Genomic DNA, 14,252 nt, shown 5'->3' with positions numbered 1-14,252 from the left:
TATGGAAAGTCCAGAAGAAGGAGAGAGAAAAATTATAATATTTAAAGAGATGAAAGCTGGAAAGTTCCCATATTTGATGACATTCATGAACTAGACCTCTACTAAGCTCAAGCACGGACTGGAGAAATGGCTCAGCTACATCTGTGTATGGGCCTAGGACTAGTTCATGCATGGTCCTTGGTTAGTGTTTCAATCTCCACAAGCCCCCTCTGGGACCTGGTTATTTGTCTCTATTGGTCTTCTTGTGGCACTCCTGTCACCTCTAGGTCCTTCTATCCTTCCTCACACTTTTCCACAAGACTCCCTTCAGTATTTGGCTGTGAGTCTCTGGATCACAGAGGAAGAAGATGTGCCCAGTCCTGATGCAAATTTATGTGCTGTGGAGGGTTGGTAATGGGGAACTCCCCTTCTCTGAGGAACAGAGGAAGGGGATGGAAGAAGATGAAGGGAGAGTAAAACCAGGAGGAGAGGAGGGAGGGGGCTATGATAGGGATGTAAATTGAATAAATTAATTAATGTTTAAATTTTAAAAACTATTCCTCAAGAATAGTTACGAAATTCACAGATGGGCCGGGCGTGGTGGCGCACGCCTTTAATCCCAGCACTCGGGAGGCAGAGGCAGGCGGATCGCTGTGAGTTCGAGGCCAGCCTGGTCTACAAAGTGAGTCCAGGATGACCAAGGCTACACAGAGAAACCCTGTCTCGAAAAAAAAAAAATTCACAGATAACAAAAACTAAGAAAGTTTAATTCATAATAAATAAGAAAATTTGAGATTTCTCATGCTCAAATGAAAAATATCACACAGTAACTCAAAATTACATGAAGAAATAAAAACTGCTGCTTTAAAAATAAGGTAACTGAAGCTGGGTAGTGGTGGTGCACACCTGTAATCCCAGCACTTGGGCAGGCAGAGGTAGGCAAATTTCTGTGAGTTTGAGGCCAGCCTGGTCTACAAAGCAGGTCCAGAACAGCCAAGGCTACACAGAGAAACTCTGTCTTGAAATCCAAAATAAATAAATAGTAACTGTAAAAGCTTTTGGTTTATAAGTCCCTGTTCCTATGATTAAAAAGGCACATTTTAAAAGTCATAAATATATGTTAATAACAACAGTATGTAAAGATACAATTCTGGACAATACTATAAAATGACAAAAGCAGAAGTACACTGGAGCAGAGGATTTGTATACCACTGTTTTAGGGTAGATATTTTTCTTACAGATGAGATGGATACACTAACAAAGTGAAAAGGCAGCCCATAAAATAAATATTTACAATGCACCTACCCAACCAATGATTAAGATCCAGACTATATAAAGAATTCCCACAACTCACAGCAACAAACTAGCCCATAGATGTTTCTCTAAATAAGGAATGCAAATGAACAGTAAGCACAAAAGAGGATGCTCAACACTGGGTTGTGTGGAAAATGCAAATTAAAGCCACAACAGGAAACCACTTTATCTACTAAAGTAGCTTTACTTTGAAAACTATATAAAGTAAAATATCAAGTGTTAGAGAGGATATAAAGAAATCTGAATCCTTGAACCTTGAGGTAGTAATACAACATAGTGCTGCTGTGAATGGAAACAGTTTAGTGGTTCCTTAAAAGGTCAAAGAGAGAATTACCATATGAACCGGCAATTCTATTCCTTGGTATATTCTCATAAGAATATAAATCTGAAACCAGATACTCAAACATATTTGTATGTGAATGTTTATAGCAGGATAATTTATTAACCATCTAAACATTCATCAACTAATAACTAGAATATGGAATGTATATATAGAATGGAATATCATTCAGCCACCGAAAGGTATTAACTTCATACACGCTATACAACATGAAGGGCTCTTGAAAGCATTATGTTCAGGATTAGTGGGTTAGTTCCGTAGTATGCACAAAGCCCAAAGCTTAACTCCCAGTACCTCCAGGAAAAAAAAAAAAAAAACCTTATGCTCCCATTTCAATAAGGCCCCTAGGCTGCCTCACCCCTTGCAATTCTACACTGGAGTTTGGGAGTAAAGTCCCAGCTACGAAAAAGGGAACAGTTTTCTTTGTTTTATATTCCAGGTATAGATGTTCATGAGACTTTCTGGATCAGGTAATGGGGCAGGATTCATGGCACGGGAGCAGGAGAGCAGACCCTGCCCTGAGGACACAGGAGCGGGTGAGACAGCCCTGCCATGATGACACAGGAGCAGGAGAGCAGGCCCTGCCATGAGGACATGGAGTGGGCCCTGATCCAGGGCTCTGAGTGGACCTCACCCCAACATCTACCCCATGTATGACCTGCTGGAACACATGAAAGGGCCAGACCTGCAGAGTCAAAGATTAACACACGGCAACAACAGGATATCTAACAGCAGTCCCAGTGAGCATCCGGTAATGATAGTGTAGGCCTCAAACCAGACACATGACTCCCAGCAATGAACATTTGAAAGTAAACATATGTGGACAAAGGGCTATACTGCGTGATACAGTAGAGCTTCTGTGACAAGAGTTTTTTGTTTGTCTGTTTGTTTTATTTTACTGAGGGGAGGAGAGGGATTTTGGTGCATGACGTGTAAATCATAGACACTCAATAAAAGTTAAAAGAAAAAAAAAAAACACAGAGAGCCTGAGAGAGCCTGGCTCTCCTTCCTCTGGCCACACAGGGGTAAAAAGGAACTTCTCTTATGTTAGATCATGAAAACATGGGGTTGTTTGGTTTTAACAATCAACAACATTATCTCAACACAAATACTCATACTGCCTGAAAGCCAAGTGGTATGCTTTAATCAAAGGAGAAAGCTTTACCCACATATATTGTCTTGTAAGCAGAACACAGGCCATTTTTATGTGTACACGCAAGTGTGTGTGTGTGTGTGTGTGTGTGTGTGTGTGTGTGTGTGTGTGTGTGCAAGGCAATGGACACCAGAGATTCATGCCAGCTGTCTTTCTTCTACCACTTTCCACCCTAGTTTTGAGAGGTCTCTCACTGAGCTAAACTGGCTGGCCACTACTAGGGTTGCAGCTACTTATCACCATGCCTGGTTTGGAAGTGGGTGCTGGGGACCCTAACTTATGTGGCAGACACTACCAATTAAACCATATTTCCAGCCCCATTTTGTATTGGATTTTGGGTTGGTTGGTTGGCTCTTTGTTTTTGAGATGGGTCTCATGTAGTCCAAGCTGGCTTCTAGCTTGCTATGCAGCTGGGGAATACCTTCAGCTCATCCCCCTGCCTCCATCTTCCACGTGCTGAGATTACACGTATACACTACCACACCTGGCAGAGCACAGGCACTTTTTTTTTTTTTTGAAAGACGTGAATTTAAAATCAAACAGAAAGTGAAATTCAAAGAACTTAGAGATTTTCAAGTAAGTTGGGTCTAACATCTCTTGTGAACTAATGTCACAGCTAGTGTCAAAAAGCTCAACTAGAATTGCAGGCACCACAAATAGAGCTTCACCTAGTTTTTAGGGAGGTTAACAGGATGCTATTCTTTCCCATGTAGCCCAGGCTGGCCTGAACTCCCTGTGATGACCTTAAACTGCTTCTCCTCCTTCAACTCCCTGAATGTTGGATACAGACACATACACATCTGGTTCATACAGTGCTTAGGATCAAATCCAGAGTTTCATGCAGCTAGGCAAGCATTCTACCAACTGAGTTATACCCTAAACTGTTTCTGAAGATATTTTACTACTAAAAAAAAATTCAAACCATAGAGAAAGTCTTTAAGCAAGAATATAATGCACGACATTTCACCATGCACCTACATTTAACAATTGCCAGGATGTTGCCATATTTGGCTTTGTTCTCTGTCTTTATATATACAAATATATGCTATGCTCAGTTTTTGATTGAAGCTTTACACAAGTTGAATATATTAGGATCCAGTTCACTTCATCCCTAAACAATTTAGCCTACATCTTGAGAACATGTATATTTTCCCATTTCACTCCAATTATCCTAAGAAAAAAATTGTAATTTTCTATTTTATATCATCCATACAAGTTGACATTCACATAATGCTAACTACTCCCCTAAATAACCACTTAAAATCTATTTTAATGGACCAGGAGCTAATCAAGTTTCCTGAGACACAGGTATCTAGCTTTCTTTGGTCTCCCTTAATGCTGAACCCCTACCCTGTCTGTTTCCCTTAACCCTGACTTTTTAAAGAGATCAGAATGCAAAGATGGCTTGCATTCTCAGCTTCTCTGATTACTTTCTCATACCATGTTGTAATTTCTCTAGCTCCTTTATTTCTTGTAAACTGAAAAGAGGAGTCTAATCCCGGATTAGACTCAGATCAAGTTTTTGAAATCATATTTTTTTTACTAAATAGTATTTTTTAAATGGAAAATTATCCATATAGTATCACCTAGAGCAGTGGTTCTCAACCTGGAGGTAGTGACCCCTTTAGCAATCATCATAACAGTGGCAAAAGTATAGTTATGACATAGCAACAAAAATAATGTTATGGTTTGGGGGTCACCACAACATGAGAACTGTATTAAAGGGTCACAGCATTAGGAAGGGTGAAAACCATTGATCTAGAGCTAAAATCTCATGTTGAGATGATTTCCTTCTATAAGAAATCAGTGGCTGTAGATTCTCCTCAAATAGCCATGACGTCATGAGCATTAGGTATTTTAAAAAAAAGAATGAAAGAAATCAAGCATACAATAAGTTAGTGTATCAGTGATGTTATTAAAAGCTATAAATTTTATGTCTTGATGGGCACAAGACCTTAATTCATTTATACTGTCTTCACTCCATTAAGAAACAAACTTCAGATGTAGCTAACTCAGAAGGCAGCTTTTAATTGATGAGGTATGGGAACACACGTCAGTTTCTCCCTAGCATATTTACCTGGTCCTCACTAGAGAGTCACGTATGCCTATCCAAGCAATCACCCAACTCCTGCAACATGTAATGGAACCCCCAATGCTCTCAAGTAGTCAAAGAAAATATCAGGAATGAATACCCCATCTTGTCAAAGCATTGCTCAATTCACACACGACTGTAAGGCAGAGGAGATAGCAGGCTAGTAATTAACCTGAACAGTCTGCTCTAACTTTATATAGCTTACTACTCTTAAGAACATGGGTGTATAAGAGAATTTGGTTTTGTTGTTTTCTTTTTGGAGAAGGGGGTTTTGGTTTTGGTTTTACTTCACTATTTTTTAATTTATTTATTTATTCACTTTTTTTTTGAGACAGGGTTTCTCTGTGTAGCCTTGGCTGTCCTGGACTCGCTTTGTAGACCAGGCTGGCCTCGAACTCACCCGCCTCTGCCTCCCTGAGTGCTGGAATTAAAGGCGTGCGCCACCACAGCCCAGCTATTTATTCACTTTATATCTCTGTCATAGCCCCCTCCCTCCTCTCCTCGCAGTACCCCCTACCCCTCTTCCCTATTCCTCAGAAAAGGGGGTACTTTATTATTTTTATCACTTATGAAATTTGATCTTTGACAATTTCATACACAAACACACACACATACATATACTGCTAGATAAAAGAGAAGGGTAGGTGCACTGCAACATTTTTCTAGGTATTAACAAATAGCACACCAAAACTATATGATAATATGCAATTCCCCTCACCATTTTAACTGTGCCCTCACGGAACTTAAAACTATCCTGGGCCTCTACTGAACAAACAGCAAACAGCAAAGCTTGCCAAGGAAATCACAAAGTCTTAAGTGAGAATGGAAACTAATATTTACCAAATTGTTCAGTATCAGACTCTACGTCTTAACGTTTTAAAATACTTCAACCCTGTGAGATGAGCAATTTTATTTCCATTTCCCAAAAGAGGCAACTAAGGTTCAGAGAACTTACCTAACGTCATACCGCTTTATAGGTAGCAAAGCAGGATTTGAATCCAGAGCCATTTGTTACCAAAGTAAGGCTACTCTAAACTCGGGCCAAGGTCAGAGGTTCTTTTAATGAGAACCCCTAATTAACCTGGAGGTAGGTAGTGCCATGGTTGCCCACAGGTTCTTGATTAGCATCCTGAATGGACTGACAGGCACCTAAGGGTATGGCAGTACATACATGAGTGTGTCCATGGGTACATTTCCATAAAAGACAAAATACTAAGAGGTTAAGAGCCACACTGAATGTGAGCAGCACTCACCCTCTAGGCTGGAGATCCAGATGGAATACAAAAGGAAAAAGGAAAACTCCACCACCACAATGTAAACTGCTTTACTGTGTTGTGTCCTACCTGCCACAATAAACCAAAAGTTCTGAAACCATGATCCAAAATAAATCCTTCCTCCTCTAAGCTATGCAGAGACACAGCAATAAGTATCAGCAATAAGCATCACTAGCAGAAATGTGTTACTAGAGAAGTGAGGCTGTTGCCAGGACTACCCTGACAATGCAGTTCAGAAGCCTTTTGAAATGGGTTTGTGAGAGGAATATGAAAACGCTTGAAGCTATGGGCTGAAAAAAAAAACCCTAGACAACTGTAAGCAGAGTTTGGGGGTGAGTCCAATGAGAAGTCACAAGACCAAGATACATACTGGATCAGAAGACATTCGTGTCACATTCTGACAAATAACATTTTTATATTTTTATATGTGTCCTGAGCCTTTTGTGAAAAGAGTCTTTCAAGACAACAAACCATTAATCTGAAGGAAGGAATCTGCAAGCATTCGGGCTGTAGTATGGCTGCTGCTGGAAGCTCTTAGCCAAGCTTACAGTGAGAATGGGGAGAGAAAAAAATGAAGAAAAGAAAGGTCTGAAAACCTTACAGCACCCTGAGAAAAGTCCATGAAAAGACACAGCCCAGGAAGAACTTATATCTGAATAGATTGAAATGATTTAAGAGTAGTAGGGGCTGAAGAGATTGTTCTGCACTTAGGAGCACTTCCTGATGACTTGAGTTCAGTTCCCAGAACCCATTTTAGGTGGCTCACAACAACCTGAAATTCCAGTTTCAGAGAATCTGACACACTGTTTCTAACTTCCTCATGCACCTGCACACATGTGATGCACACACACACACACACACACACAATTTTAACAAAATAAAATCCTATTTTTAAAAAAGTCTTTCAAGAGGCTCAAGAGATTGCTTAGCAGTTAATGTCACTGACTCTTCTTCCAGAGGACATGAGTTCAATTCTCAGTATCCACATGGTGACTCACAACTATCTATAATAAGATCTGGTGGCCCTCTTCGGGAATGCAGGTGTACATGCACTCCTACACATGAAATAAATAAGTAATTTTTTTTAAGTCTTTCAAGCCCGGCAGTGTTGGTGTACGCCTTTAATCCCAGCACTCTTGAGGCAGAGGCAGGTGGACTTTGTGAGTTTGAGGGCAGCCTGACCTACAGAGTGAGTTCCAGGACCACCAGGGCTACAAAGAAAAACCCTGCCTTGAAAAACAAAAGAAACAGATAAAAGTCTTTCAAAAGAAGCGAAGTATATATTGTAACAGGACAATAAGAAAAAAGTACAGAGGATATCTTAGGAAATGAGTCTCAAAAGTGGTGCTGACCAAATGATTCTAGTTTTACATGCAAGCAGAATGAGCTTCGGTGACATGGCCGGGTGTGGTGGCACATGCCTTTAATCCCAGCAGAGGCAGGTGGATCGCTGTGAGTTCGAGGCCAGCCATGTCTACAAAGTGAGTCCAGGACAGCCAAGGCTAACACAGAGAAACCCGTGTCTTGAAAAGCAAAAAACAAACAAACAAACAAACAGCCCAGAGTCCTTGACACGATGTCCCCCCCAGACATCAAAGGAATACCTGAGAATCGGGTGTATGGCAGGCAGTCCCTGAGAGGGCAATGCTAATGGAACTGGGCAAATGAAATCAAAGACACAATGGAGAGCCCAGAATATTACCGCTGCCCAGGAAGGCTGCAAAGCAGGAAGCAGAGCCAGCCCAAGAGAAACCCATGTGGACTACAACCCACAATACTATAAGATGGGGGTAGGGCTACCAAACCCTCAGAACTCACATCACACCACCCCATTCTGGACAGGAAGCTATAAAACTTCATTTTTCCCTGCAGGGTTTCAGTCTTGCTCTTATGTGGTCCTTCTTTCCTACTTCTCCTTCCTCCCTTTTAGAATAGGTAAGCACCTTTGTGCCATTTTTTTATTAGAAATATGGATCTTGTCCCTCATTTTACAAGGACTTAACAGGTAACCGTTGATTTAATTATTCAGAGGAAATTTTGGACTTGAACTTTTGAGCAGTGCTGGAACTGGTGAGACTGGGGCTTCGAGAGATGAACGAAGTCAATTTTGCAACAGGAGAGTCGTGAGCCTTTAAGTGGTTCTTGGTGCAGTGTTGTGAGAGAAAGAGCTATGCTTATATATTGGGTTTCAACAGGTAAATGGATGAGGGTTAGCACGATCAATCATATGACTGGACTGAGAAGTGCCTAGACTATGGAAGTCGGCCTCTGGGTGTGTCTGTGAAGATGTTTCCAGAGAGGCTAATCTAAGAAAGGCTTTCCCTGAAAGCAGGCAACGCTGTTACATGGCTGGGGATCTGGATGAAATAAAAGGGTGGGGGAGGGGCGAACTAGCCAATGCAGCAGGCACACCCTCTCTACTTCTGGGACAACATGATGGGAACCTCTCTACTCCACAAAGCCCTCCATTCTGTGACAGTCTGAAACCACAAAAGCTCAATGCTCTCTCCCTTAAGTAGTTTCTCTCTGGTACCTGGTAAGAGCAATGAGAAAGTCTCACCAACACAGAGGCCCAAACGGAAATTGAATATTACAAGTCATTTTCTCTCTCACACTTTGTCTGTAAGGCCCACCACTGTCAAGCTGTGCTAAGCAATACAGGTTCAATCAGCAACGGAGCAGAAGCAAGGAACCCACAACTTACAAAGGCTGACCAGCAAATCTTCCGAAAGCTGGCAGCCATACAGAAGGGAGAATTAAGAAAGCAGGAGGTAGGCTATTGTAGCACAGTAATATTATTATGGATACACATCAGTTATTACAAAAACACTCTGGAGGAAGTAGAACTACTGTGAACTTGAGAGCGAACCACAAGTAACTGACAATCTGTTGATGCCACCTTCCCCTGCCTCAAAAATTTGCTATTTTGGCTGTGCAGACAGGCAGGGCCCAGTAACTTCAGAATGGTGTTTAATCGCCTACAGAGTAAACTAGGAGCTCCCTAGCCTACCATAACATGCCACACTGGTGCCTTGCTAATGCTTCACCCAGATGTCTACAGCTGGCATGTCAAGGTCTAGGGGTCTGCTTTCAAACTCCTTGGAAAATCAGGTCTGGGAACATTTTGCCTTGTAGCTGCCTCCACCTCTTGTCAGGGAAGAATGCTTGTCACTGTCCTTTGGTACTTGCCTTTTGCTCCAAATACTAAGCCTGCACAATGTGTCTCTTATTGTCCTTAGGTCCGTTTTATCCAAGCACATACTTACTACTGCAGGATCTATTTGTGCCAATTCCTGGTGGACTAACTACTCCCTGGGGACAACTGAATGCCACACCATGATTTAAATACAGATGTGGGTGTTAAATTGAGTGATTTAAGAAACGCACACATCACAAGTGATCAGAGAGAAGACACAGACATGCTCTTAGGTAATTACACCTCTACAGTTCAAAAAATCAAAATGCACAAAAAAGTGCATGGTTAACAGCTCCCTTCCACTCAAAAGTTACAGCCACTGAGGTCCTCCTGTCCCCTAAGGAAACCAATGCCTAGTCTGTTACATACACTTCCCAAGATACGTATAACTGTACGAGCTTGTTTGTTTAATACTAAAGATACTTCTCTCAGAGTAAATATCAGTTCAGTAGAAAAAGATGGAAGACTCCTGAGTCTTTGCTCAAAGGATTCCAAGACAAGACATCCCAGAGACTTGCACATCTATGTTAACTGAAGCAGGATTCACAGAGCTAAGCTATGGAACCAACTTAGGCAACTGTTATCAGAGGAATGGATAAAAAAAAATGTGGTATAAATACATAATGTAATTTTACTCATCCATGAAGAATGAAATTATGTGGTTTGTAGGAAAATGCATGCAGCAGCAGATTATCACAATAAGCAAATGATGTCAGACTCAAAAAGACAAATATTCATATTTGACCATGTCCCCTGGAGGGGGAGACCTGGTGGCACTCAGAGGAAGGATAGCAGGTTACCAAGAAGAGACTTGATACCCTATGAGCATATACAGAGGGAGGTAATCCCCCTCAGGAACAGTCATAGGGGAGGGGAGTAAGAGGAAAATGGGGGGGGGGAAGAATGGGAGGATACAAGGGATGGGATAAACATTGAGATGTAATATGAATAAATTAATAAAATAATAATTTTTTAAATTTAAAAAAGACAAATAGTGCATATTTTCTCTCATTTGTGAATCCCAGACTTTATAGATATAATATAAAATCATGCCTCTATGCATGGCATGAAAATAGAAGCTTGAATGTCTATAGCGGTGGTTCTCAACCTGCAGGTCATGACCCCTTTGGCAAACCTCTAGCTGGAAAAATATTTACATTATAAGTCATAACAGTAGCAAAATTATAGTTATGAAATAACAATAAGAATTAAAGGCTCATAGCATTAGGAAGATTGGGAAACACTGGGTTAGGGAAACAGTAGGAGGCGGGAAGAGAAAAAGGTAAAGGATAGCAAATGCCTGTATTAAAATGTTCTTATAAAAATCCAGTACTATGTACAATGAGTATATGCCAGTTATATAGATGACAAGAATGAGATTTTATTAAGCTTTAAGGGTTGTTTTGATTTCACAGTTGAACATTTTCACTCATAAAAAAAACGATGAACATTTTCAAGTTAAATTGTAGCTTCCAGAAATTAATATGCATACCCAGCACAGAGCAGATACTCAACAAGTGTTTCCCTCAGCCTTCCTGCTCTGCATTACTCAGAGACAAGAGGACAACTGCTCACTTCCCCTACTGATTCTGAGAAATAAAATCTGATTTCTTTGTCTGTGGGCAAATGCATGTGTGTGCATAGGTGTGTCCAGGTGTGCACAGCAATGTGCATGTGCAGAGGTCAGAGTCTCCTGCCTTACCACTCTAATAATCTTGAGTATTTGATGAAAAATCGGCTAACCAAATAACATTAGAATTCAGATTTGGATCGAGGTGGGGATTGCAACAGAAGATCAAATATCCTGAAGAAAAACGTTTTCTCACAATTACAAACAACCCACATCAACATATCAATATTTGATATAACCCAGGACATCACATATTGACAAAATAAATTTCCCAATGTATTTAAAAGCAGCAAGAGGATCCAAAGACAAAGGACAAAATTATACAGGTGTATTATGAGATTTATAGCATGACTATCCACAAAAGGAAACAGCCACTAGCATGTGGTCCCGATGTCTGAAACACTGAGGTGAATTTTTAAAGTATATATCAGCAAAGGAAAATTCCACTGTTGCTTTTTAATCCTTAAGAGAAAGATGACTGAAGCTGGGTGTGGTGGCTCATGTATGTAATCCCAGTCCTCAGGAGGCTGAGGCAGGAGGATTGCCCTAAATTCAAGGCCAACCAGGACTACCCAGTGAGCTTCAAGACAGCCTAAGCTACTGTGTGAGATCCTGTCTTGAATAAAACAAAAGCCAAACATAAAAACTACCGAATTCCTAGGAACATAGGGTAATCCTCGGAATGTGTATTTTTTAATCCCCATTTATTTTCTACATCTTTGAGCATGCATTTATGAGCCCGTCAAATGTACTTCCTATTTCACGTTGTTCTTTAAGGAGTTGGTTCTGAGACCTATAAAATAAATATATTCTTATAGCTTTGTATATACAAAGGCAGTCTTCGTTTCCAATATGGCTGAGTCAATAACCTAAAATGGCAAAGTACTTCAATTCCTCACTCAGTCTGCTCAGGAAACATCTCATTTTACCTGCTTTCCTCACGTCATTCATCTGCGACCGAATAACACTAACAACAGACGTTCCATGAGCAAGTATGGAGGCCAAAGTCTGTCCTGAGACCTGTGATTTCCGGTAACCAATCTTCTGTTTTCAAGATCTGTTTAGGCCACTATTTCCAAACTGCAAGACTCCTTGATAGCACTAGTCCCCGATAGAATTTGTCTAAAAGGCTTTGGTGGCCATAGCCCTGACTATTAATAACTAAACAAGAACCATAAGGCCCATAAGGCCCAGGATGAAGGGTAATTTCCACATTAAAGATTAAGCTGTCTGCTTTCCATTCTTGGACAGGGATCTCTGGGTGGAAATCGAGTAGAGTATACTGTGATGAAGCAAATGCTCTAGCTTGGAAAACAGTCCCGAAGTGGCTCTTTTTTCCCATTATAGGATGCTGGTTTGGGGGGGGCGGGTTCAACACCCCTGAACTAAGTCAAAAAAGAATGTTTGGCTCCAGTTTGAAGTCCATGGTGGGGTGGGCAGTGACTGGAGGCACATACAGAGAGAAAAAAAAAGGTGACTCAGATTGTAGCCCTGCCCATGTAACATGCTGTGTCCATTTAAATCCAGAAAGATAGTGGTGTCAGCCCATCCTTAACAAAAAGGGGCTGACTCCAGCATTAAAACCATCACTCTTCCCTCCACACACCTCAGAAATATATCTTCATAGATGTTCCATGTTACCTTTTTAGGAATACAAGATCTCTCCTTGGCTTGCAGAAAGCAAGAAAATGGGTATAACTTCCCAATGAGACACAAGGGTACCTTTACGCTAGCTAGTTAGGCCTGACATAATGGTGTCACCACTCTAGGTCCTAGACCGCACTCACCTTTCGCTGTATTCCTCATCGGACTTTACTGACAACAGAAAAGAGAACACAGATCTCAGAAGTGGCCATCTACCTCAGTTGACAACGGTGGATAACCCAAGTTAAGTCTTACATTCAGCCCTCTTTCTCACCCCTCTGTGGCCTGTCCCCTGGGGTGATACAGCTCCCTGGAAAATCGCCCACCTCATGCCCCTATGGCTTCTGCACATCTAAACTGGGTCGCGGAGGGGGGGGGGGGGTTGTTTGCTGATGGAGAAGGGCACAACAGAAACATAATCAAGCAGAGGTGCCAAGGGGCCACCTCTGTGTCTTTCATCTTGGTTCCTGGTAAAGAATGTCAAAACAGGACAAAATGCTTTTTTAACCATAGCAGAAAGGCAGAAAAATGCAGATAGTTGTTGACCTTGGAAACCCACAGCGTCTCAGCGGGAAACGCAAAAGAAGAAACTCGCTGAGAAGTGAAGCGGGAGCACTCCGCGGCACCAGAAGAGCACAGCCAGCCGCCCAAGGGATGTGGACTGGAGCAGTGGCAGGGGACTCACCATAGATCATGGCCAGCCCAGTCTCGTGAAGGAAGCGCACCCGGCGGTGCTTGAAGAGCCAGATGGTGAGGATAGTGAGGGTGAGTAGCAGGATGAAGGTGAGCAGGCTCACACTGTCCTGTCGGTGGCTCTCCTCTGCCTCCTTCTCGGTGGCAAGCTCCTCCATGGCGCTGCTGTCCTCAGCCGCCGCCCCAGAAGAGGAGGCCGCGGCCCCAGCCCGCAGCCCCCGACCCAGCAGCACTGGCAACAGTGGCAGCAGCAGCAGCCTAGGCGACAGCACCCGAACAGCTCTCCCCGGACCGCGGCGCAGCGCATCGCTAGGCTCCATGACTCTGGGGTCGCCCGTGCCTCTTCCACGCGGGACCAGCAACAGCCCCGGCCGATAGCAGCTTCCCGCGGTGCCGTGGACCTACCCCGGTGGCCACAGCCGCAGCTCCTCCTCCCGCTGCTCGCGCGGGGCCTTGGCTGCGCCAAGCTGCGGGGGAGGGGCGCGCGCAGTGCGCAGGATCCCCAAGCACCGCCCCCCGCCCGCGCACCTGTTCGTCCCCCGCCTAGAAGGGCGGCTTGGCCACCCCGCTGTCCGGGCGGGGCGGGCTCTACCCTCCTTCTCTGCTAGGCGAGCAGCCAACCCTTCAAGAGGCGCCGCGCTGCTTGCTCTGTCCATGCATACCTGGTCAGACTGTCTGGGGTCGGCTAGCCAGCTCCTGGGTAGTAGTTGCCATGCCTCCTAAAAGACATGGCAGAGGTCATTCACTCCTGGCAAGGAACATCAATCAGCTTGGATTGATTCTCTGAGAGCATTCCAATCCTTAGGGCCACCACTAAGAGTTTGGTGTCATGCTGGTCTGTGGCCTCTCTGGGCCCAGTAAAGTGGGGGGCTCCCAGGAGTTACAAAGCCACTTTATTGTTCCTACCCACGCGAGTGCACCCCTCTCTTTTTCTTGC

General features: G+C 43.0%; 1 protein-coding gene across 1 annotated transcript in view; it reads right to left on the bottom strand.

The window, feature by feature from the left end:
- Positions 1 to 13,783, bottom strand: part of Slc9a7 (solute carrier family 9 member A7) — a 151,176-nt gene extending 137,393 nt beyond the window's left edge. The window contains exon 1 of the mRNA XM_051142420.1: positions 13,308 to 13,783. Coding sequence (XP_050998377.1) covers positions 13,308 to 13,635 — 328 coding nt within the window. The 5' untranslated portion in view covers positions 13,636 to 13,783. The remainder of the gene's footprint in view (positions 1 to 13,307) is intronic.
- Between the last annotated feature and the right edge of the window lie 469 nt (positions 13,784 to 14,252).

The sequence above is a fragment of the Acomys russatus genome, chromosome X, assembly GCF_903995435.1.
Source record: "Acomys russatus chromosome X, mAcoRus1.1, whole genome shotgun sequence".
NCBI classification, from domain to species: domain Eukaryota; kingdom Metazoa; phylum Chordata; class Mammalia; order Rodentia; family Muridae; genus Acomys; species Acomys russatus.
The sequence above is the reverse complement of the archived record's forward strand: the minus strand, read 5'-3'. Positions and strand labels throughout refer to the sequence as shown.